This window comes from Lissotriton vulgaris, chromosome 6, assembly GCF_964263255.1.
Source record: "Lissotriton vulgaris chromosome 6, aLisVul1.2, whole genome shotgun sequence".
NCBI lineage: Eukaryota > Metazoa > Chordata > Amphibia > Caudata > Salamandridae > Lissotriton > Lissotriton vulgaris.
The window spans coordinates 1,113,826,982-1,113,852,947 of NC_141694.1; the positions used below are offsets into that span (position 1 = coordinate 1,113,826,982).

The 25,966-nt window shown below is 43.3% G+C and overlaps 1 protein-coding gene across 1 annotated transcript in view; it reads left to right on the top strand.

The window, feature by feature from the left end:
- LOC147708507 (uncharacterized) overlaps nucleotides 1-25,966 on the top strand; it is a 381,831-nt gene that overhangs the window by 268,376 nt on the left and 87,489 nt on the right. Inside the window, exons 16-21 of the mRNA XM_086927193.1 lie at nucleotides 1,794-1,912; nucleotides 3,278-3,624; nucleotides 7,458-8,864; nucleotides 20,710-20,814; nucleotides 21,387-21,435; nucleotides 21,775-22,059. Of these exons, the coding sequence (XP_086783319.1) occupies nucleotides 1,794-1,912; nucleotides 3,278-3,624; nucleotides 7,458-8,864; nucleotides 20,710-20,814; nucleotides 21,387-21,435; nucleotides 21,775-22,059 (2,312 nt within the window). The remainder of the gene's footprint in view (nucleotides 1-1,793; nucleotides 1,913-3,277; nucleotides 3,625-7,457; nucleotides 8,865-20,709; nucleotides 20,815-21,386; nucleotides 21,436-21,774; nucleotides 22,060-25,966) is intronic.

Sequence of the window (25,966 nt, forward strand, 5' to 3'; positions counted from 1 at the left end):
TTTCTCCAGTTCCTTTTTAGCCTTTTACAAACCATTTTTAGCTCCAATGGATGAGAATTAAGCCAGGGAAATGGTCTGGCATGTGGCACCGATTTATGATTGCTAAACGGGATGATCTGATCTAAGAAATCTTAATCCATTTAGTGAATTGTAATATTGCTTCGGAGAGATCCTACGTCTGGTCTAGAATTACAAAGAATGTTCCCCCATTCTATGGCATCTAACTAACTTTAACTAGCACCGATGTATCCTCGAGTGATGGAGGACTGCTGATAATCTGACCTGGTAGGATGATTGGTATCAAGTAATGTAACTGGAAGTGGTTTCATTAGTAGCATATTAGAAATATTATTAAAATCTAGGTCAAGAAGATGTCCTTTCTTGTGCGTTAGTCCATCAACGTGCTGCGTCATTTGTAAACAGGCACGATCCTGTAATAGATTGATTACCATTGTCCAGCTAGGATCTTTTAAATTAATATTCCGGTCCCCCAAAGAGTAGCATTAGCTTAATTTAATGCCAAACTGGCGACCACATCAGGGAGGGCATGTAGAAACTGGGCCTGGAGGACGTTAAACCACAGCCTCCTTGGGAGCAGTCTCATTACTAAGGGGCTTTTCCTCAAGTTAAAATCACAGGCATCGCAAAACAATGTATCAGCACTAAGTTCACTTGAATGTAAGCAGCAACCATTAGTACTTACTTTAAGAGCACATAGTTGTTGAGAGGAATAGGACACCACAGTTTGAGTAAAAAGACCAGGGTTCCTGACCCCCACCAGAGCTGGAACTGGACGGGCGCAGAAGGGGCTTGCCTTTGGCACGCCAGCAAGGCACCTGCGCCCCGGCATTCATTTACAGAAGTAGCCCACCAAGATCGCGTCTCCCGGTGTCTCACTGAGGTAAAAATAAAGTATGAATGCAAGTGCAGTTCCAAATTCAATAAACAGTAGACTGTAAGCTAGTTTCCCCCTACAAGCAACGCCCCCCCCCCTTAAAAAAATCCCCCACACACAGTTGGAATCAACACAGGGTGTGGCCTAATGGCTAGAACAGCTGACCTCGAAGCTTGGTAACCAGGTTCGAGTCTCAGAAGGGACGCTTAACATCCTGTGATTCTGGGCAAATCACCTAATCTCCCCGTGCCTAATGCAATGAATGTGTCTGTCTAACGCAAGTGGGGCTCATGTAAATCGCTCAAACACCTTCGGGCCGAGTTTGCACTATGTAACACTCCCCCAAAAAGATTTCAATAAGCAAATTATCTACAAAATGTAACATAATGAGCATTTTGGTAAGTTAGTGAATGTTGCACGGTGGTCATTTAGGGGTTGCCAGAGGTAGTAACTGCTACACCTGGTGTGCCATTTGATATGCTTGGCACTGGCATGCTACCCTCAATCTAAGTGGTCACGAGGAGAGTGACAGAAAGTAAGCAAGTAGTCCTTGTCGTTTTCCTAGCCCTTGGATATCATATATGATGCTGCAGAGGGTCTAAGGGTAGGACAAAGGGTCAATCCTATGATGACAGTTGAGGGGTGGGTGGTGATGGTCTCCGATGACGTCACTTATCCTACCTCTGTCACTTTTGTAAATCGACATTCATGATTGTCGTTATCTATGTATTTGTTGTACCTTTTCCTTTTTGCGCGCTAGATCAAATGACCTAGCAGCTCATCACCAACATTTGCTGCTGTATGCGTATAAATGATTCCTAGCACAATATTTTGAAAATGTAATCTCTAAAATAAATTGGACACAGCGCTCATAACTTAGCGCGTTTTTTTTTTGCAGGGGTTATTGCAAAAGAAATCGACCCATCCCCCCTCAGTATAGATGCAGAGATGACGAAAGAGCAACTGAAGGAACATCAGCAGCAGCTGCAGGATATGCGAATACAACTGGACACTAAGGTTTGGGCAGGGATAGCCAGTGCCACTGTTCCTTCGAATGATTTGATTGTGGGGAGAGTGGGAGGCTGCTTTTTTTTCTTTTCTGCTAGTTGCCTGCATATCATGCAGTCTATTTTATGTGCTGCTCGTTTATTGGATATCACACAATGAGAGGTGATTTATGTTCTAAAATTTAATCCTATTAACATTGTGACAATTAACGTATAAGATTGCTTTTTATCTACTAAATCGCTAGCAGTTATTTTACTTCCTTTATTTATTTTTTGCATAGTGTATATAATGCTGGCAGAGGCAAACTTCAAGGAGCTGAAGTGTGTTTTAGGTTGCATAACTTCATATGAAATATACCATGAAATATAAAAGACATGGTATTGTGTCAGTTTTGAATATGGCTGATCTTCACCCGTTTTATCAACTAGTCCACTTTGCTGTGACCAATAGGCAATGTTCAAAGTAGGTCACTGGGTCTGATAGCTCATAGTGTTAATGCATCACCTGCAGGACCTCACAGTCACAGGCTCCAATCCCATTAGGTCCATTCAGCCTTTCCCCTTTCAGAGTTCAATTAAGTTAGTATAATTGAGCTGGGGAACAAAAGGCATCTGCTGTTAGTGCCAAGTTGACAAATAAGGATTTTATTATGTTACGTAATTTATTTCACTATACGCTGAAAGTTAACGGCAAACAAGTGAAATATGGAACCATCACTCTAATAAATGCACGCTAGATTGTTAATAAGAGGCCTGAGGATACAGAGCGCACCCGAAAAGAAAGCATTGTAGCTACTGGGAGTGTAGATAATGGAGGCCAAACATTGGTGAAGGGAGTGAATGTTAGGAATATGAGACCAGAGACCATATTCAGTGGCATAGCCAGACATTTCTAACTGATCCGTAAATTGAGCACAACAAATCTATTTGAATTCTTTTTTATTGCCAGACTCCATTTGGTCCCTTTATGTTTTCAAGTTAAAGAAATGAGCAATCTCGGCATATCATTTTAACCCCTTCCATGCTCATGACGGAACGGTTCCGTCATGAGCGTTGGTTGGCCTGTGCTCATGACGGAACCGTTCCGTCATGGTTCCATTGCCCCAATGAAACGTTCAGCACAGCGCAGGAATTTGCGCCACGCTGAACGGGTTAAGCCCTTTTAAACTTTGTCACTTAATAGTTAATGATATAAAATGTTAATTATGCAATATAGTGAAGCATGCTTGGGTGCCTGCCATAACAGTGTAATCACTAGGTGCTTGTTTTACTTACAGCATTTGCGATGCTGGTGTTTTCCTATTTCTCAGTAAGGTTCGGAAGAAAGCAGTTTTGTGAACCTGTAGCTAATAGTTTAATCCTGACACTCTTGCAGGTCAACTATTATGAGCGGGAAATTGAGCTGATGAAGAAGAACTTTGAACAGGAGAGGAAGGATACAGAGCAAGCTTTTAAAATCGAGGTCAGTGAGCTGGAAGAGCAGAAGAGCGACTTTGAAGAGCTCAATGCAAAACTTGAAGAGGTCATTGTCGGCTTGAAGGACCAACTCCAAAAATCACCCCAAAGTCAAGAAATTGAAAAGCGATTTGAGAAGGAACGTGCAGAAATGGAACAAAGCTATGCCAAGGAGATCTCCAACCTGGCCCAAAGTCTGACACGAGAAAGAGAGCAAGTGGAAGAAGATCTGAAGCGAATCCATCAGCTTGAGCTACAGTCGATAAGGTTTGATATAGCTTTATTACTGTGTGTATTTTGTATATTAAGAAATAGATTTGAAGAAATGTTAACAAAACCTAACCTCCCTTAATGCATTGGTTTTCGAAGAAGAGCTTAACGTGCAGCTTGTTCAATTGGTAGTGGAGGTCTAAGAATAGCATGACACAGGAAGGTGATCAAAAAGGTAGGTTGCAAAAGTGAATGGAACCTCTTCATAAGGGGACAAAGAGAGATAAATACCCAGCATTTTACAAGAGACCAACACGTGAAGATCAGCCAATTCTTAGTATTGTTTCACCCTGTGTTTTTTTTCTATTGAATATAAATTTACTTTGTCTCGCTGGAAAGTTTTGTTTTTTACTATTAAAAATTCTGTTCTATTTTCTTAAACCTAGGTTAGGTTTAGAACATACTTTTAAAGGCGCTTTGCTCATGATCGCACTTCCTGAAAATGGCAGTGTTTTGTAATCCCTACAGCAGCCTCCTTTGCCACCTTTGAAGAGCGAAGATGAGGTAATCACAGATTTCATGGCCCATACAGCTTCATATTTACAACAGTGTTTTATGAGTCACAGGTCAGATTAGAGGCACTTTGAAAGAGCGTTTTATACTATCTTGGCCTTCAAAGGTCTTAATAAATAGCTCTCTCGAAATCACAGACCAGAATGCAGTCTAGTGTTCCCTTTAGCAGGTTACCCAATGCGCATCCTGACCAGGGACAATGTGGGGGACTTATTTACCCAGAGTTGTCTTAATAGATATCATTAAATTGGTATAAGTCAAAATGATAGGAATGTCTACTCTTGTTTGAGTTTTTAAAGTTACCCTGGGTGGTTGAGGTCTAGAAAGAAAGTTCATCGTAAATATAACTTTGTCCCAGAGCAAAAATACCTTGGCTGTGTTTGGTAACCCAGCAAAAAAGAGGTAAAGTGCATTAGTTGATTTAGGTGTTAATGCACTTTTACTAAAATGAGCTGGGAAAATATATTCCCTGTGAATACCATTTGCACAAAGAAGATTTTGAGACACTGAAAAAGAATTGCTGGTGACGGTGACTGGCTAAGGATTACATATATGATTTCTCCCGGTATCGACTGAGTGGTTGGTATTTGTGGTCTGGCTCTATTCTTGCCACCTTACCTCCCACCAGCCTTTTTTTGTGACAAGTTAGTGATACAAACACACCATTATCGTCTTCATCTGCCACTGTTTTTAGGAGATAACTTTCTCTACAGCAGTGATTCTTAACTTGTAGTCCACAGACCCGAGGGGGTCCTTGACACCTACTCAGAGAGTTTGCGATTGTCTCAAAAATAAATAATAGTTGATAGATATAATATATAAACATAATATCCCCCACTTTAAAATTAATTGAAAATGTTACTATGCTGTGTAAATGGGAAGGGACTGTAAACTGTAGGCTAAAAAGTAGGTTGCATCATGAGGTTAATTCATGGGAAAAGCACAAACACAACAAAGAACAGTATAGACAATTAGTGGTCTCAATTCAAGCACTAGCATGCTCTGACGCTACAAGGGGAAGCTCACATTCTGAAAACCTCTATCCTTCCAAATAACATTAACATTTACCCCTAGATGCATCAACGTTGTCATTTGCGATTCCTTAATTGCGAAAAATAAGGAATCGCAATTAAGGATTCGCAAATGGCAATGCATCATTAAATTCGCAATTTTATTGGAATTCGGTAAAAATCGCAATTTTTACCGAATTCCAATAAAATTGCGAGTTCCAAATAGCGAATCCGATATTCCCATTCATTCCTATGGGCTGAAATGCCCATAGGAATGAATGGGAATTGCGAATTCGCAATTTCAATTTGGAATGCATCAAAGCCTTTCAAGGGTGGAGAGGGGGGTCCAAAGGACCCCCCCCTGCACTCATGAAATGGACATTTACATGTGAGTTACATACACACATGTCCTAAGGACATGTGTGCCTGTAACGTGCACGTTTAAAAAATGCATTTTCATGCGTTTTTAAACATTTTTGCAAATTACCACGAAGTTCAACTTCGTGGTAATTTGCATTTGCAATTTTGGAAATCGCAAATGTTTTGGGGATGATGCATTGCTGTTAAGGAATCGCAAATGTGCGATTCCTTAACAGCAATCGCATTTTTTGGAACTCGCAAAAAAAGCGATTTCCAAAAAATGCTTGATGCATCCCAGTAACCAATTTAGGAAGTGCAAAAGGCCGATTTATGCGAATCGCACCGTTTGCACTTCCTAAAATGGTTGATGCATCTGGGCATTAGATTCTTGTTTTTGGCTTGTGGTGGGGTGCAGGCAATGGGGCAGTCACCTCCTTTTTGTCCTGGGTGGTTGCTGTCATGACGTTTGACCTTCTGCCAGTTACAGGTCATGAGTAGCCCATTACGTAAGTCTTTTCCATTTATGGGAAGGTAGGAGAGTGTAAACTCATCATGATTCAATGGCGTCTTCCATGACAGTGCTCACTGTTTCCCCAACTCGGTTAGTGCGACTAGAGCCACTTTGAGATGGCTAGCCCAAGGAGCAGATGAGAGTAACAATCACAGAAATGGAAGTAATATCCTGCCAAACCCCCACCATCCATAGTATTTTGGAGCCTTAGGGTAGTAGGGCAGATGCAGGTGTAAAGGAATTTCCTTCCGATGTGAATGGTTTATGATCTGTGTTTATGCGCTCCTCTCCGGTGTATATCATGTTATGTTTGACCTGGGAGGTGAGTGCATCTCTCACTTAGCTTATGTATCACCCCACCCCTTCCAGAATATACGAGTGTTAGTACACTGATTCTGTCGTCTTTTGAGTAGATTGACCTGTTGTTACTAGGGTCCTGGATTTGCATTTTTTCAGCTTTGTTGCTTGAGAGGGTTACTGTACATGGGGGTCACTGTATTTCATATAATTACTCCTGTTTTGTCATCAAAAGTTGTGCTACAAATGAGTTCTTTGCAAATTTGGACAGGCTACTGCTCCATACCCTGTAGCCCTCAACATACACAGGTGGACCTGGAGGTACCAGTGGCTATGTATGTTTAAGTAGAAGCTGTTAAATCCAAAGCTATTCAGCAAAGCAAAAACAGTACTGATATTGTATTAGACCCACCATCTTCAATTGGATTCCAGCTCACACGCCTGACTGGGAGGAGAGAAGCTCTTAAAAATAAAAGGTCTATGAGCATAGAATTACGTGTTACTGATTTACCTTTTAAGGTTTGGATTATCCTTTGACGTCATCTTGGAACATTTATTAAAGTGATTTGTCCCATGTGTTTTAATAACGAATATTTTGGACCCTTGTAAACATACCTTTTTTTGCCTTTGTTTCCATTTTTTGAACTATTCAAATTGATTATTTATAGCGTGACTTGCAAGGTGCAATAGGTTACTTTTTGCTTGAAATGTAATAATAAAATGAAGATGTATATTACCCTCCGCTATCTTTTTACTCAGCTGACTTGTGAATCTGCTAACATAAGGTGTGGCAGGTTACTCTTGAATGGGCAATCGCTGTGCAAGTTGGGAGTAAGGGCATTATCAAGCCCCCGTGTTGGTCATTGCTGTGCCATCTTCTTGAGCCTCCACGCACATTGTTAGAGACTGACTTCCAGCTGTTGAGGACAGCGCTGATTATCGTTTATCCTCCAGATCAATTCTTGATCCTACTGCTTTTTGTGCTAAAAATACAGTAGAACATATAGCAAGTACCTTTCTAACCTATAGACCTGTTTAAGTAAGGATTCACTTAAATCTTAGAACGCATTGTGCTTCAGGATTGTGACTATATGCATCATATGTTTAACATCGGTCACCATTAAACTGTTTATCTCTAGGAATGAGGCTGAGGTCGAATTCAATCAAAAGCTGTCACAGGCTGAATCTCAGTACGCTGAAAACATTAAGAGTTTGTGGCATCAACATCGGTGTGAAATGGAAGATCTGGTGCAGACACATGAAGCTGCCGCAGAACGCATGAGAGACGCACATGCACAGGAGAAGAAGAAATGGGGTGAGAAAGAAGCAAAAATTGTCATGGACAGTAGGAAGGATAAACTCAAGTATCAAGAAAAGATGAATGAAGAGCAAGCTAGGATCTGTAAAACATTTGCCATTGAGAAGGAAGCAGTGGAAACCAGCTACAAAAAACAAATCAACAGCCTTCTCTGTGAGGTCGAGCATCTGAAGACGTGTTTGAGTGAAGAAAGTAGGGAAACTTCCAAAAAGGTTTTGAGTGTGCCAGTGGCCAAGCCCAAAACCCCTCCAAAGAAGCAAAAACATGGCAAGGGTTCTCCAAAATCATTTGAGGAGCTGGGCTCCCTGAGTCCACAACTGTCCCATCAGGCACATTTCGAAGACAACAGCCCGCTTTCCTCGTGCAATGACGATCAGCCTGGGGCCAAAGAGCAAAAGTGGGAAAGAGATGCAAGGAAGCTGGAGTCTATGTTTCCGTGCAATTTGGAGGAAAAGGACAATCATCTTCAAGAGCAAGAAAAGCAAATAGACAAGCAGAGTGAACTCTACCCTGAGGATTTACTGTGCATAAAGGCCAATGAAGAGACTGTGTCTTTACTGGAAAATGTAAAGCAAGATGAGCTGCATCAGCTCGAGTGTTCCATCACTTCACAGGTCAGTATTACCCAAGAGCTGCCGGAGAACGACCAGCTTCTAGAAAGTGAAGAAAGTTTGTTGAACAAGCAGCTTTGTGACCAACTTCAGGCCAAAGAAGTACAACTGCAAATGTTAAAAAAGAATGAAGGTGATCTTGCTGCCCGACTCGAAGAGAAGTCCAAATCAATCAATGTTCAAGAGTCACAACTCAAGGATCTTGCCAAAGAAAAAGAGAATATTTCAGAACAAGCACACTATTTTCAAGAACAGCTCAAACTTTTAAGGGTGGCCAATGAGGAGCTACTTGAGCGACTATCAGTGTTTGAAGCAGAACTGGAGAAAAGAGGATTCCTTGTTGCACAGAAAACCGAGCTGGTCGAGTCCATCACTGAGGCAAACCAGGAGCTAGCTAGACAGCTTAGGAGTGTGGAAGAAGAGCTGTCTAACCTGCGGAAGAGAGGGGAAGGCGCACTAGAGCAGTTGAAACAGAAAGAGGAGGAGGTGGCTGACTGTGTATATCGAGTCCAAACAGACTTTGAAGTAGAGAAAAATGAGCTGAAAGACAAGTTGCTTCATCTGGAAGATTTGGTACGCCGAATGGAGGCTGAAACAGGACCAAGACTGGATGACAGGTTTGACTTCCTAATATCCTTAAGAAAACTAACCATTGTGGCTGGATTCTGTAACCCCATAACTGCTCCTAATCCAATCAAAGCATGCGCTTTCTACTAATAAACCTGCCATTAAATACATTTGAAGATCAGTTTTCACTGTTGTATGATTTTGCTCTTACAAAAATCATCTTATGCAGCCTATTTCCATCTTTTCGTTCCTTCCACTGTTTATGTTCTGTGTGAACACGATTGCTTCCCATTGATCTCCAGTGTTACTCTTCTACATTGCTTTGCCTATTTCTCTCTCCCATCCATTCTCTTCAGCTGAGAAACCTGGAAAGCATGTGCTTCTTTTTTGAGGTGGCCTGTAATCAGTAGTGCCGTGAAATGGACTTTATTTAATAAATGAAGCCCTCATTGGTGATAATGAGATTCCTGTTAATGCTCTATATTACCCACCCATCTCAGGCAGCCCAGAACCTTACACAGTGTTTATTATTGGTAGCAGTGGCAGTGATCACAGGTGGAAGCCACCATTGTGGTTAGTTTTGACATCCTCGACACAAGCACTGATTACTGCTTCCTTTTACTTTTCTGCCTCTACAACTTACTCTGAGGCTGCTGCATGGATTTACTGGGGAGGGCATGCTCTTTATTTCTTTCTCAACTGACAGGTGTTTGGCCACCGATTACAGTGTAGTTAACCGCATGCGCGCTAGCGGGTTTTCGCACTGCGCGCTGAAATTTGAAAATCGCGGCTTTTGTGACAAAGCCAGCTCGTCATGCGCGCAGCGCAGGTAACGCCCATGACGAGCTGGCTTTGTCATCCGCATCGAAGGGGTTAAACAATTGCAGATTTGTTTTTATTTAATTGACAAATTGCGAACTGAAGAGCTTTCTACTAAACAGCGCTTCAGAAGTTCTCATTAAATTATGGTTTCCTCGCATGATGCTCTCAGTAGATTCATGTCATAATGTGAGGTCCATAGGACACTGTCAAGTGTAAAAAAAAAATTGGTACAGAGTAGAAAAGTCCATGTGCACCATAAAAAGCTTCGGTAGATTTTCCAGAAGCTTTAGGAACATATAAGTTCTTTACTTGTTTTCAAAAAAGGAACTAGTGATGTTGCTGATGCTAGCATTTTACCAATTTGTATATGTTTTCATATCTCTTACAGGTGTCCTCACATATTGAACCGTGTGCCTTTTAATTCTTTGCCTCATCTACAGCACGCTTGATGTTTATTCCGTACAGATGTTCACTTTCATCTAAAAGGGTCATTCAGTGTTTAGCGAAATGTGAAAATGGAGCACACAAAGAAGCTCAAAATTAATAAATTATCTGAAACAATTGGTAAATCGTTCACAGACTGTGAAATGACATGAGACTTATGGCAGATCAAATTCTGAGACCTTAATTTGGTTTTAACTTATCTAATGGGTTTCCGTTTTAACCCCTTCAAAATTGTCCTTTGAGAATTGTAACATTTAAGATGATTGCTCTTATTGCCATAACATCTGCAAGGCAAATTAGTGAGTTACAAGCCTTGAGGGTAAAAACTCCCTTCACAACTTTCTTCCCTAATAAATTGTTAATGAGAACCAGTGTTCCCTTCCTTTTGGGTCAGTGCAGCACCCTTTCCACATTCTATCCTTCTCCCTATCCAATGAAAGAGCAGGAAAGACTTAATCGATTGGACCGCAAAAGAGCTGTCAGTTTCTACATGAACAGGACACATGAATTCAGACTGGCTGGCCAGCTTTTTGTGGGGTACAGCAGGAAAATGAAGGGAAAGGCTGTTTACAAAAGGGCTTTTCAAAGCTGAGTCTTAGAAACCCAGTCCACTCTGCAGCATCCCTACAAACTGCACAATAGGCCCAAAAGTCTTTAAATATCTCCTTCAGTGTTATTTCGGCCATATGGGTTCAAACTCTTCTGTGTCTGGTAACACACAGCTGCAGTAAAGCATTTACAAGCATGAAGTGCTTAGATTCTAACCAGCAAAGTGCATATTGTACAGCAAACCATGGACTTCCACAGGGCCTGGGAATCAAGTATTGAGACTAGCGTTTCTAGCCGAAGTATCAAAATCTTCGTCTAACAGACATTCAGGTAAAAAGCAAAGACAATTCTCCTGATTTTCTTCAGCAGTGGCTTCATCCAAGAAGAGTGTGTAGCAAAGGAGAAAGAAAAAAAGCACCGGAGTTCTACAGGATGGAATTTCTAACAAAACTCTAGCTTTTTTTCCACTAAGGACTCTCTCTTACTAAACCACTCCCCACAGGCCTAGGTGCTAGTAAGTCAAACAGAGCACAGATACTCGATGGAAGTTGCTGTAATAATACTTCCTTACTAGGTTCTGCCAGCTGGTCAATGTCTGAGCTAGACTCTCCTAGTCTGCACCTGTGATTGAAAGCTATTATGATCTGAAAGGCAGGTCTTCATCTTGGTAGTATATCTGCATCTTGTAATTAGATTTCATTTAAGAGAGTGGCTTGTTTCGGTGTATTTCAAGAAGTCACTGATTCATATATGCATGTATTGGTGTACTAAAACTATATTTCCAATTTTAGATATTTTAATTTTTAATCTATTTTTCATATTGCTTCCCAGTTCAAAGTCTCTATCTGCAAGCTTTCGGAAGTTCAAAAGTTACAATTTACAAACAATATTTTTGTTGGATAGTATTATCCATGAGCCAATAGCCCTCATCACATTGTGGTTGGCAGAAAACACATTAACCCCTTCCGTGCGGCCGCGATTCCCCTGGTGTGCTGTAAACAGCACGAACAGGGGCGGGCCGTGACGAACCACAGCCGTCATCAGCACACGAGCACCGTAGTGCATGACGGCTGGGGTTCGTCATGAGCATGGAAGGCTGGGGTTCGTCATGAGCATGGAAGGGGTTAAGTTATATGTTCTGCAAGACATAATAACGAAAGTGTACACAAGTGCAGACAGGGATTTTTCTGCCCAAGAGGAGTCAATTTAAAATGTACTGGTCAGAAATAAAATTAGAAACTGACCTTTCAAGTTTCAATCCTCCCTCATATCACCAAGTAGTGCTGGGCGTGCTATTAAACCGTTTTCAAATAAGTAGGTCGAGTCTGATGCTTTTTAGTCAGGCTTCTGGGTCTTGCAGAGGCCAAATAGAAAAGTGAATAAGGCAAAAACCTTGAGGGCACACAGTGGGCAGATGGATTGCCTTATATTTGTGTACAACTTTTTTAAATTAGAAACTTTATCATCATTTTCCAGAAATGTACAAAACATACAACCAGAAAATCAAATAGCGGCATTTCATAGCCCTTCGTGGCTTACAAATAGCAGCAAAACATATAAGCAGTTAATATCACTGGTAAAGCCATCTGTCATGACACATGATTGAAAGCATAATTTTTTTTGGTTCAGGAGAAATTCATCAACATCACATTTGCGATGTCAGGAAAAGTACAAATTTAGGTTTATAAGAGTTTACACCCCCTCCTACGAAATCTGGTCTCTACTAATTACGTTTAGTCTGGCAACTAAATCCAACTTGCTTCCCACACTCAAGACCTTAGAAAACAGTACAGGTACAGCTCAGTGGAGAAAACGGTAGTCTCAGGAGACCGCTCCAAAATCTCCATTCCCTTCCAATAGCTGTGCTCCATGGTGTTGCAAGACATGTTACCGTAGTCAACAAAAAGTCAGAAAATCACTACCATCCTTAACCCGTTGGCTGCTTCCGCTTTTTGGCGGCAGTACGGCCGTTATAAAAAATGGGCGCGGTCACGTCGGCCATTGGCCGACGGCAGCACCAGCGAGGTATTGCTGCCGTCAGCCAATGGCCGACGGCAGCAGCCAACGGGTTAAACCAACCACGCCACTGACTCCACAGAGAAGCAAGGGTAAACTTCAACACCACATGTAGAAACCACAAAACAATTCACATAAGCTTTCCCTGCTACATGAAGGACAAACTGCAACTCGCAGATGGAAAAAGTAATATAGGAAACAAGTGAATTCTTCCTTAATTCAATAAAGTTAAAACATCAAAACTTCTCATGATTTGCACCAAGACTATAAAACTTTATCTCTGACACCATGAGATTTAATCTAGATCTGCTGTCTTTCCTTAAGGAACTTAAAAGACCCTTCTTCAAACTATACATCAAATATTAATTTGACCATCTGTTCACCTCTTCATCCTTCACCTCCCTTCAGTCTGTTTTGTGTTATCATCAAATATGCTACCTGTTAAATTCTCCACTGCTTCTGTGGGTAGGTCCACCCTTTGCAAAGTGGACAGCAGTCTCAGGGTCCTTAATCCTTAATCCTTTCAGGTCCTTAATCGTCTGTTTCCAGTCCACCAGATTTTCAGTGGAACTAGCATCTGTTCTGTAGTAGGGGATCTCTGTGTATAGTCCTAATCTGTGAATAGTCCCGCCCATGTGCGGGGACCCCGGAGCAATCAAATTAGTCTCTTAAGTGGTCTTCTTCTGCAGTCCTGCATAGACACTTAAGAGAAAATGAAAGACAAATAATGCAGCCTGGCATTAACAGGGCTACATTGGCCAGCACTTCATCCTGAAGTGAAAAAGGATAGCCAAATAATATTATTAAATTTACTTATTTTACAGAGTTTCACACATAGAGAAACTCCCCTTCACAAAAATCCTTTATCATGATAGAGAGGAAGGGTTGGACAGACAAGCCTCATAGGCTGCCATTATATGTCTGGAAAAGGTATAACGTGCCTTTAAGGAACCCTCCAGAGACCCTCGGTATCCCATGATGCATAGCCAACGGCAAGTTACTTTCACTTCTTTTCTCCGGCTCCTGCTAGCAGGACCCTGGAGCATTGAGCTCTACCTTTATTGGTATAATTTAAATTTTTGGAGCTTTTTTGTGATATTTAGTGTTTCACTCGACCTCTGGGGTCTTTCTCTTCCATTTGCTGTCTTTTTTTAGCAGCCTGACCACCTCTTTCTCTTCAAAATGTCAGCTTTATTTGACAAGTGCCCTGAGTGTGGTAGGAAGACGGCCAAGTCAGACCCCCACAGAGTATGCATACTCTGTCTTCCATCTATACATGTGCATGACTCCTGTGATATTTGCTATTCTTTCTCCAGGAGGACCCTGCGTGACTGGGAGGAGATCCGTCTTCAAGGCCTGGAGCAGAGAAGACATCAGGAAGCAGGTGAGACCTCTGGGCATGGAGGGACTCTTTCTTCGTCCTCTGCCCGTGCATCGGCCTCTGGGGGGCTCCCCAGTCAAGAGAAGGCCCAGAAACGGCACCGGTCGACGTCGATGGCTACGACGTGGGCGTCAAGAGGTATGACGACGATATGCTCCGCGTCGACCCAGGGCTCTGGGTCGAAGCGACGTCCACGCTCTGCGATCGAGGGGAAGGACGTCAAAACCTCAGATGAGGTAGACGTCGAGGACTTCACAGACAACGTCGACAAACCATTGTCGTCGTGCTGAGTCCCGAAGACATCGGTGCTCGCCATCGAGGTGACACCGCCATTAGCCGTCAACATCGACACGAAGGTCGGTGTCGAGGAGAAGGTCGACGTCGAGGAGAAGGTCGACGTCGAGGAGAAGGTCGACGTTGAGGAAAAGGTCGACGTCAAGGAGAAGGTCGACGTCGGTGAGAAGGTCGACGTCAAGGAAGGAGTTGACGTCGCAGCGAAAGTCAACGTCGAAGAAAAAGTCGACGCCCAGAACAGTGTCTAGTGGAAGTTCATGGTTAGCGTTCCACATCAGAGAGTCCCCGGTCGCCGCGGCGCCGGCGCTCTTCATCAGGGAAGTCGCCCTCCAGAGCACCCTCCCCAAGGCCTGCTCGTAAGAAGAGGAGAGTAATTCGGTCCCCGGACTCTGAATACTCCAGAACCTACTCACCCTCACGGCCTAGGACACCTATGCCTCCTCCTCCTCCTCTTGCTCAACAACCTCCACCTCCTTCTCTGCCTCCACAACCGAGGCCTTTGATTCCGGCTCAGCCGCCGCCTCTTTCGCAACCACCTGTGCCGGTGGTTCCGGCGGGGCCCAGGAGACCAAAGTCCCGATCCCGGGGGAGACACCGCTCTCGCAGTGGGCGATATCGCCATCGTAGAGAAAGGTCGCGGTCCAGGTATACAAGGGACACAGACTCTTCCAGTGACAGGAGGTATTCACCTACATAGTCGGACTCTTTGCCTACGAGAGTTTCGCCAGTGGATGACATGTTACGTTTCAGGACGTGCTGTTGAGGAGAGCAGTGAAACTGGGTATAGCACTGACGGTGCCTACCCCGTCCACCTCTGGCATCTTCGAAACGCCACAGCGTAAGCACCTGTCTCGTCCATTACTACCTGTTGTGCCAGGGTTGGAGGGACCAGCCATGGAGCTGTTCCTGACGCTAGTCTTGGTGAAGTCTGCTCCATCCCAACTTCAGAAGAAGTACAGGCCCACAGATTCGGATCCTGCATTCCTGAGAACGGATCCTGCCCCGGATTCGGTCATTGTGACAGCGGCCAAGAAGCACCATTCTACTGCTCCTTTATCTACGGTCCCTCCGGACAAGGAGAGCCGTAAAATGGATTTGGCGAGCAGGAAGGTCTGCAGTACAGCAGCCACTTCCATGAAAGCAGCAAATTCAACTGTGCTTTTGGGTCGTTAATACCGTTCGTTATGGGAGTCTCTCCAACAATTCATTGAACTCCTCCCCAGGGACAGAAGGGAAGATTTTCAAGAAATCTTGAATGAAGGCATGATGATTTCCAATCAAATCATCAGCGCTGCTGCAGACACCTCTCTCCTGGCTGCTCATGGGTACTGCCACGGGGTGAATTTGAGACGCCATTCCTGGTTGCGACTTACCTTCCTGAAACCGGAGTCGCCCTTTTCGGGTTTCACCCTCTTTGGGACCCATGCGGACGAGGAAATGGCCCACATGAAGGCGGAAGTTGAAGCGCTGAAGGCTGTGGGCTTGGTGAAGCCGAAGGAACAGCCGAAGTCTTTCCGTACCTACCAAAGGCGCTACTCCTCCCAGCAGTTCCAGCTTGGGCAGGGTTGCCAAGCTTGACAACAGCAGCAGCAACAACAACAATATCAGAGGCAGCCCTTCCAGAAGCGACAGAGGGGCAGAGGCAACCAGCAGTCTGCTTCGGGGAATAAGGGCCCGTCCGGGTCTAAGCCCTGAGGGATTACTTCCCCCTCTTCTTTTACCCACTCCGGTGGGGGAAGCATTCAGAATTACCTGGCAGGGTGGAGAAAAATTTCTCAGGACAAGTGGGTGATGAATAATGTTTGCAATGGATACAGTCTATGTTTTCTAAGCCCTCCTCCAGCTATTCCACCGGTTCGCTCACAGAACCTGCTGCGCGAACTTCAAGCGGAGGCCGGTACCCTGTTATGAAAAAGGGCGATAGAGGGCGTCCCTCTGTCTCAAAGGGGAAAGGGTCTATACTCAAGGTTCTTTCTTGTGCGTAAAAAGGACAAAAACGAGTTCAGGCCCATGCTGTCCTTGCACCAGATTTATCCTCAGCTGCATCGAGGAAACTGGCTTTACGCAATAGATCTGCTGGATGCGTACTTCCATGTGCCCATTGCACAGAAACATTAGAAGTTCCTGCGCTTCCTAGTCGGCACCAACCACGATCAGTACACCGAACCTCCGTTTGGTCTGAAGTCTGCACCCAGGACGTTTTCGAAATCCATGGCAGTGGTGGCAGCGCACCTGAGGAAGAACAAGGTGTTTGTCTACCCTTACCTGGACGACTGCTTGATCAAAGCCTCCACCTTCCAGGAAGCGCGATTGCATTTCAACAGGACGGCTGTTCTGTTGAACCAACTGGGTCTGCACATCAACAAGTCCAAGTCCTTTCCGACTCCTGTTCAGTGTCTGAAGTACTTGGGAGTCTCCATCGATACTCTCAGAGCAAGCGTGTGTCCTTCGATGGAGCGACGCTTATCGGTCCTTGAGAAGGCTCAGACTCTCATGTCTGTTCCATCAACAACGGTGAGGACAGTGTTGTCTCTCCAGGGGTCGATGGCTTCTTGCATCTTCCTCACAACACATGCACGCCTCCACATGAGTCCGCTGCAGGAATGTCTGGAGGATCAATGGGACCAAAAACGAGGGAGCTGGGACGACAGGATCAGACCGTCTCAGCACTCTCAGCAGTCCCTGAAGTGGTGGTGTTTAGCAGAGAATCTCCTCAGGGGGGTTCCTTTCCACAAGGACATTCCAATAGGAACGTGATCCCAGGCGGAGTCCAGGTATCATCAATTTTCTGGAACTGAGAGCTGTTCATTTGGCGCTGAAAGCCTTTCATCCATCCTTCCGGACCAGCTCCCTGCTTGTACAGACAGACAATACGACCACAATGTATTACCTCAACAAGCAGGGAGGTTCGAGATCGCACACACTTTCTCAGGAAGCACAATCGATCTGGCACTGGCTGCTACACAGAGGACTGATAATGGCTACCCATCTACCAGGTGTGCAGAATGCTCAGGCGGACGCACTAGGCAGGCTTGTTCAGGAAAACCACAAGTGGGTGTTAAACGACGAGGTAATGGGAAACATCTTCGCAAGATGGGGCACTCCAGAAATAGATCTGTTTGCCACCGCCGAAAACAGCAAATGCCGAGACTTCGCCTCCAGGTTTTACCAACCGGGGACTCTGGGGAATGCACTATGGATCAGCTGGTCGAACAGCTTTCTGTACGCTTTTCCACCCATTCCCTTGATTCCAGCAGTGCTCATCAAGCTGTCTCAATCCAGAGCGAGAATGATCCTCATTGCTCCGGGGTGGCCTCGACAGTGGTGGTTCACAGACCTGCTCCACCGGTTTCTCCTACCCCATCTGCGGCTTCCATGTCGGCCGGACCTTCTAAAGAAGTTCGGGGGTAGATGTTGCACCCTAACCTCTCATTGTTGAGTTTGGCAGCATGGCTCCTGAGATAGTACAGTATGGACACTTGAACTTGCCTGACAACTGCATGGAAATACTCAAGGAGGCTAAGAGACCATCTACCAGGACCTCCTATGCCTACAAGTGAAAAAGGTTCTGCATTTGGTGCACGTCCAAAAATGCTGACCGTACCTCCTGCAAGGAAGATGCCATCCTTCTATACCTGTTGCATTTAGCTAAATCTGGCCTTAATTTCCATTCTATTAAGGTTCACCTCGCAGCATTAACTGCGTATAGGAAATGCCCTTCACAAACATCCTTTTTCCAGATACCTGTAATTAAAGATTTTTTTGAGGGTTTGAAGAAGGTATTCCCCCCGTTAGGCGTCCTTCGCCTTCGTGGGAGCTGAATGTGCTGCTGTCTAGATTGGTGAAGGAGCCTTTTGAGCCTATTCATAAGGCTTCTCTGCAGCATTGGTCCTGGAAGGCGGCTTTCCTTGTGGCTATACCATCGGCTCGCAGGGTGAGTGAGATTCAGGCTCTGTGTTGTCAGGAGCCCTATACTGTATTTCATGCTTCCAAGGTGGTCATGAGACTCACCCTAAGTTTCTCTCTAAAATGATATCTGATTTCCATGTCAACCAGATGATCACGTTACCTACGTTTTTTTAACATCCTTCCTCTCCGGTGGAGAGGTCCCTTCATTCACTTGATGTGAGACGGTGTTGAAATTCTACTTAGATAAGACCAAAGACATTCGTAAGTCAGATCAGTTGTTTGTGAATTACGGTTCAGTCAGGACTGGCCTTGCCACCCCCAAACAGTCCATATCTAGGTGGATTGTGTCCTGTATACCACTACGTTACCAGAAGGCTAACAAGACTCTAGGGGGTAAGCCTAAGGCTCATTCGACTAGAGGCAAAGCGGCTACAGCGGATTTGCTATGTAATGTTCCCATTGCAGACATCTGTAGGGCGGCTACGTGGAAGTCTGTCCACACATTTGCTTAACATTACTGCCTGGATTCTGAAGCCAGGACAGGTGCGCAAGTTGGGCAGGCTTCGCTGAGGAACTTATTTGCTCAGTAAGGATTTTTCTTCTAGTTTTCTTCCACCGCTGGATTTGGTTGTTGGGATGGGCTTGCCATTCTATTCAACTACAGAAGGAGTAGTTTCTTACCTGTATCTCCAGTTCTGTAGTAGGGGTATCTCTGTGATAGTCATAAGGGACCCACCCTCCTCCCCGATGGAATTATTTTTTTCCTGGATGCCACAGGCATGGCTTTAAGAGACCTTCAATAAGAACTGAAAGTAACTTGCCTTTGGCTGTGCATCATGGGATACCGAGGGTCTCTGGAGGGTTCCTTAAAGGCACGGTATCCCTTTTCCAGACACATAATGGCAGCCTATGAGGCTTGTCTGTCCAACCCTTCCTCTCTATCATGATAAAGGATTTTTGTGAAGGGGAGTTTCTCTATGTGTGAAACTCTGTAAAATAAGTAAATTTAATAATATTATTTGGCTATCCTTTTTCCCTTCAGGATGAAGTGCTGGCCAATGTAGCCTTCTTAATGTCAGGCTGCATTATTTGTCTTTCATTTTCTCTTAAGTGTCTATGCAAGACTGCAGAAGAAGACAACTTAAGAGACTAATTTGATTGCTCTGAGGTCCCCGTACATGGGCGGGACTTCTCACACATTATGACTATCACAGAGATACCCCTACTACAGAACTGGAGTGACAGGTAAGAAACTACTCCTTCTCCTTTATTGTATTTGCATATTCCCCTACAATGTTACGCATCATCGGAACGTGAAACTACACATTTAAACTGCCAGATCAAAGACTACACACAAAGTTACACATATATTTTTGGAGTGGAGCATTCATCCAAAGCACAGGGGCACTGTTAAAAAAATATATTGTAAGATGGCAGACCCGTTTGCATGATGAGGCAGGTCTATGTTGAGCTTCTCAGCCATGAATTGTCTGCTTCTGTCCAAATTTGATCAGAGAGGGAAATTACAGGATTCCCTGCTAAATGGGCATTCCTACACATATGTGCCTGAAAGTAAAAAGTGATGGTAGAATGTGACCAATGGGAAGACAATAGCGAACAAACTTGTCTATAACACCCCACCCACATCCGCCTTTGTTCCTGTGCTGTGCTGGCCGTTCTTCTACCAGGGGATATTTGCAACTGAAGGTAAATATCCTGTTCCACGCGATTTGTAAAGTACTTAGGTGAAAGCCCCATTTGTTTTATAAATCTCATCTTGACGCAAGGCTGAAGGTGTGATGTTCAGTTTTGTCATAGTGTTTCAAAAATCACTTCATCAGCATGTTTATTGCTTAGCAATCTCCTTCTTTGGATTTCACCAATTATTGGTGTGTTCTAAAAGTCACAAATGTTAAGAAGAGGTTATCCGGAAATGTAAGTCAGTTACTTCTTCCAATAGCTCCGTCTTATTGCTAATATACTTTGATTCCCTTTTCTACCACTTCACCTTCTTCAGAATACCATACCACAATGTTACTGCCTCAAAAAAAAGTAACCTGGTGCTGATGGATATGAAGCATTAGGGGAGTATTTATGGGACATTTTCATTTTCATTGGAGCCCAAACAAAATGGCTGACACCTTATGAGGTAGATAGTTATGCAATTTACACTAGCTGTGTCATTAGTCTCTTTTTAATTCTGAAACAATCCACCAGCGCTGTGATTGAAAGCGGATATTGATCAGGAGAACTATTTTTAAACACATTTTTTTTGTATGGGACTCTGAAATGGTTAACATGGGCTGTTCTAATAACTGTAAATGCAATGAACTTGGCGTATTTTTAGAAGGAATATATATATACTTTGCTTACGTATGACAAGGCTTGAAATAAACAACATGCATACAGTTCAAATAGTTTCATGGAATGTACACAAAATATTTTGTTTCCTAAATCATTCAACATCTTTTCCTATTTAGAATTGAGATAAATCGACTTTCTGAAGACAACTGTGTGCTGAGAAATAATATCGAAAGATTACAGCAAAACCTGGATGCTTCAGCAGCTGAAAACAGTAGGCAAAGGTAAGCGACGGTGCAAGGAATTCAACGCATGAAAACATCTGATGAGTGCATGTGAAAAAAATGTGAAAGGCTGCGTGTGGACAATTCAATACAGATTGATAATGACTGTGCTTGCTGTTTTCTTGAATTATGGTCCCCTTTACATAGTTAATAATATTGTGATCATAAAAGGGCATGATTATCTTAATTCTTAGATTATAAAATATTTTACACAGTTGAATGGGAAGTCGTTTGCAGTCCTATACAGAAGTGTGTCCTCAAACCTGCGGTCTTCCTGATGCCATTGTTCATATAGACAGAAATGTAGAATGAGGGAAGAAGATGGTGGATGGTAGTTGTGATTGGTCCCATCTTTTATTATGTCTTTGACTTTCTCAGGCATTACTCTGGGATGTAGGGGAGGGCGCAGAGGATTTGTGGTAGGTCGATAGCAGTACTTTTGTAAATTTGTTGAATTTTACGGGTAATGAACAAGGTAAAATTTTAAGAAACTTATGTTGTTTCTTTTTGTTTATCTTGTGCTTTATATGAGTCGTGTTTGATTACAAAGTTATTTACCTACTTTTCCCTAGGAAAACCACAGAGAAGTTAGAAAATGACATTGTAGCGATGAGCAGTGAGGTAAGTGGGAACAATGCATTAACACATTGCTTCAAAATATTTGTGGTTCATGGAAATTACTCATTTATTTCTGATAAATTGTCTTCAGCATTTGCTCCTTTTTGTATCATACCTTTCAGTATCATGCAAGGTATTAACTTCGATTTAGCACTTTTTTGCCTTCACATTAAAATTATATATTCTTGGTGAGCTGCTTGTACTAAATTAGATTTTTTCATTTTAACCTTTTATTCACTTGGTGCATGTCTATTGTACACTGAGATCAGAAGAGGCATTCATGTTTCATGTGGGAGGGCATTTTTAGCCTTTACCATGCCAACTCATTTGATCTATTTCTAGAACAAGGCATTCAAGGATGAGGTGTCCCTGCTAAGCACTAGAAACCTCCAACTGAGTGACGCCATCTCTGATCTGTGTGCCAAGGCTGAAGAGAGCCAAAATACCATCCAGCTGCTGAACCAGAGATTGGCAGAGGTTGCACATCAGAAGGAAGATGAAGCAGCTGTTGCCAGGCAACTGCAGGTGACTGTAACAAGCCTTGAAAAGCAGCAGCATCAGCAGGAATCAGCATGGCTGCGGGAGAGAGGACAGGCTGCACAAGAGTTGCACAGGTCAAAGGAAACGGTAAGCCACTCTTCTGCTAAACTAGATTCTAGTGTTATTCTTTATTATTTGTATGGATGCCCTTCCTTCTTTTCCTTTGTCGGTGCACAGGCTTAAAGGCGTCCATTTTGGAACATTCGTAGTCAGGGACATCATAAGCATTTCAGGGGCCCTGGGCCAAATACATTTTGGGGACCCCTGTTCTGAACAGCTTTGAATGTATGATCCAGTTTCAGCTCTTTCATGCCCTCTCTGGCCAGTTCACTGAGTGCACAGGCACACTGGTACAAATTCTAAATATATTTACATCTAATTTTTAAGGATAGTGACATGTATTTTTAATATTGTAACACAGCAGTAGCTCACTAATATTACTGCAAATAATCTCTGTGACACCCCCATTTCTAATACGTTGGGTCCAGTTTTGAGGTAAAAGAAACCGTTTTTTATGGATGTTGCAGAGGTTGAAACAAATATTTCCCTGGCCAATGTCTGTAATAGACTCCCATACATCATCAACATTAAAAATAAATTAAAGGAAAAAGATATTTAAAACAATCTGTTTAAGAATTCTCCAAGGTCATCGGGGCAAGAAACCCTGCAGAACAGAGGTGGTTCTATCAGGGTCCCCCCTGAGAGGCTGGGGCCTGGGCCAGGGCCCACTTTGCACATGTCTTTAAACATCTCGATTCGTGGTAGGCTCTGTTTGTAACAAGAGTCAATCTCCGATAAAATGCCAGTAGGGACGTGTGCATGACAATGAGCAATTCTAAACAAATTGATTTGTTGTGCAATAGTGGTGCAGTCATCAGAGTTTTCTCTTAGCACTAATGTTACACAACTTCTCTTTCCACTGTACTGCATTAGAAACGCTACAGCAATTATTTTGATGCCTTTGTAGTCCTTTTTAAATTGCCACTTTGTGAACAAGTGGTTTTAAGGTTTACAGTTTTGTCTCTGCTTTAGCATAGGTTAATAGGTGGTTTTGTCCCAGACTCAGGAGCTGATGTGCTGAGAGTTGGTCATTTGTACTTGCATGAATAATCTAGTGTTGGAGTAGCTATCCGATCAAACATTATTTTCAATTTCTAAATAGATTATTGATATCTGTGTCAGCGGTTGCAGTTTCTACCTTGTACCTGTGTTCCTGAGCAAAATATGTAGATTAATTGGTCGCACAAGGAAGCTATTCCCCAACACTAGCACGTGCCGGACTGGGAACCCTAAGTAGCACTGGAAATTTTGATGGACCAGCCCCAGCTGACTTTGTTACTGGGGATCGATATAGCAGCACTGCTGCAACACCAGCGCCCTGTAACAAAAGCAACCCCAACCCCTGCAAAATCCACCTCCACCCTTCCAGCCTGATGCCCGCTACGACCAGTCCGACCCTGACACTAACCTGCATAAAAGTAGTATCAGGGATTTAGTTCTAGTTTCTACGGTGTGCTGTGAATGTCATGTTAACATGAAAGACTCCAAGTTGCATAAACAGATGTTTTCAAATCATAACTCAGATTAAATGCCAGGTCTCATAACCTAAATACTAATACATTTGTTGTAAGTGAAAGCCTGGAGAGACTAGAACCTAGGAGAAATAACTTAAGCTAAGAAGTAGTCTTGTTCAGGATTTTGTTTAAATCTGTTTTTTTAATGCAATGTATTCCTGCAACATACAGAACTCGGGCAACTTGCATCTAGAGCTACATACGTTGCTGCATATTGATGAATACCCGTTTAAACGGGTTGAGAGGAAAAAGAGCAACGAAAAGTGCAAATCATCAATTAATAGAACATTCCAATTCAATTCCACTGGTTCTCATGGTCAAACATTTTCATTCATTGTTGGTCTCCAACCGCCTCCTAAGTGCCGACACATGTTTCACACATGAATATTTAATTTCAGTTCTTTGTCTCTAATGATCACTTAGAAAAAACGTCCACCAAATCATTGCTGACTTCTCTGAGTCTAATGCTGTCTCAAAATTCCTTCATCCTTATTTGTAAAAACACACCGGATTCGTTTCATTGCTTCTTGCTCCCCTCCGCCCAATTTCAGAAGTCCAAATAAAGCTGGCCGATCTAGAACACCACATAATTCCTAAATATTTCAGTAATCATTTTATCTTTCCCTGAATCATCTATCTCTTTTAGGGATTGTTTTCAATTAATTGAAAAAAATAACCTATTCATCCTGATATCTCAAGCAAGTTTGGTACTTATATGGACAATCAAATGTTGCAGCTCACTTTATATGGGCTGCCCTCATACGGTTGATCTGCTGATTAGAAGCTCTGATAAGGTGGGCCTCTACGAGTTGCCCGTATTGGCCGCGGTCAAATGTGAGATTCACACTAAGGTGTGTACAGTAATTCACACAAGAGGTCCTGCATACTTATGATTATCGTCACACAAATCAGAACATAACCTTAGATCAAGAGCGAGCCCAGCTTTACTGGTGACTAGATGAAACATAGGCTGTGGAGAGAGGCGCCTCCTAAGCAGTTAGTGGGCGAGCCTTTAGAGGACTTTGCCAGTAGGTCTTCAGAAAATCGGGAACACAAGACTTTAAGAAGTAGATTTGGGTTCTAAAGTGGTAAGTTCAAGCATCTTAGAAATAGGAAAACGTTCTTCCATTTTCAATTCATGAACTGATCATGGCTTCTTTAAAGGAAAGGAATAGGCGAAGATTTCAAACAGCTGCAGTATCACTCAAAGGTAAAACTGCATGAACGAAAAGGTGTAGAAAGGGAGGGTTTTAAAAGACATGTTGCTGGAGATATAATCTCCTTCCAAGTCTTTTAAGATGCAAAGATGAGACTTCTTCCTAACTCCTCGTACAAAATGTTTACGATGGGAGAAGTTATTCTTAGGCAAAACAGGACATCTTTGTAAGCATTTTTGTGTTTTTCACAGGTACACCACAAATAATATTCTCTTTAAAAGCTGCACTTAAAAACATTGGTGAAACATGGCAGAGGTGATGCTATTAACATGAGGCATTGCCAGCATATTTAGAGGTTTGCCGAAAAGTTGCAGCATATCCTCTGCCTGCTGTCACCCTTTCCTGTGTAAACCAGGGATTTTGGTAAACCCCGGAAGCATATGTACTCTGTAAAAGCAATTTTAAACCTCACTCCTTGACGATAGGGTCACACACTCAGGGAAAGAAGTTAAGAGTAACATTAATATTATGCTGGTGTCTGCTAACAGCAGCCTTTTTGCAGAGCCTATCTTTGGAGCATCGTGCAATCGTACATTCGCATACCTTTGCAACATGTCTTGGTACATTTCTGAGCCACATGCCAAACCCACCATGGATAGACGACATTCTCATGATTTTCTAAAAAAGAGACAATGATTCAATGTCAGTTTAAGCCTGCTAGACATGAAAATCTACAAGTAACATCATATTTGGCATCCCATTAGTGCATGTTCAAAGAATAGGATTATTTGTGCTGGGTCTTTTGGTTCTTTAGCCATTTCTCTGCGGGGGTAATTCCCCCGCTGTGCTGGGGGGAGGGGGGCGCCCACAGCGCCCGCATGCTCATGACGAGCTGAGCTCGTCATGAGCTACGGCGCTCCTGTGCTCATGACGAGCTCAGCTCGTCACAGGTGCATTGGCTCCCGTGGAACGCTCAGCACAACAGGGGAATTCTCCCCGCACCTGAGCGTTCCACGGCCCATGACGAGCTGAGCTCGTCATGAGCACCGGAGCACCGTGCCTCATGACGAGCTCAGCTCATCATGAGCATGCAAAAGGTTAGTTAAGCTCTGTGCTGCAATGCAATACAGCTCCTCTGGTGCAATACACGTACTTTCTGCACATGTAACACTCTACCTCTTTAAAAGATAGATGAACCATTATACATGGCTTGTGTTATGTTTCAACGGTTAAACTGCGAACTCTAATACATTTCTTAATAAT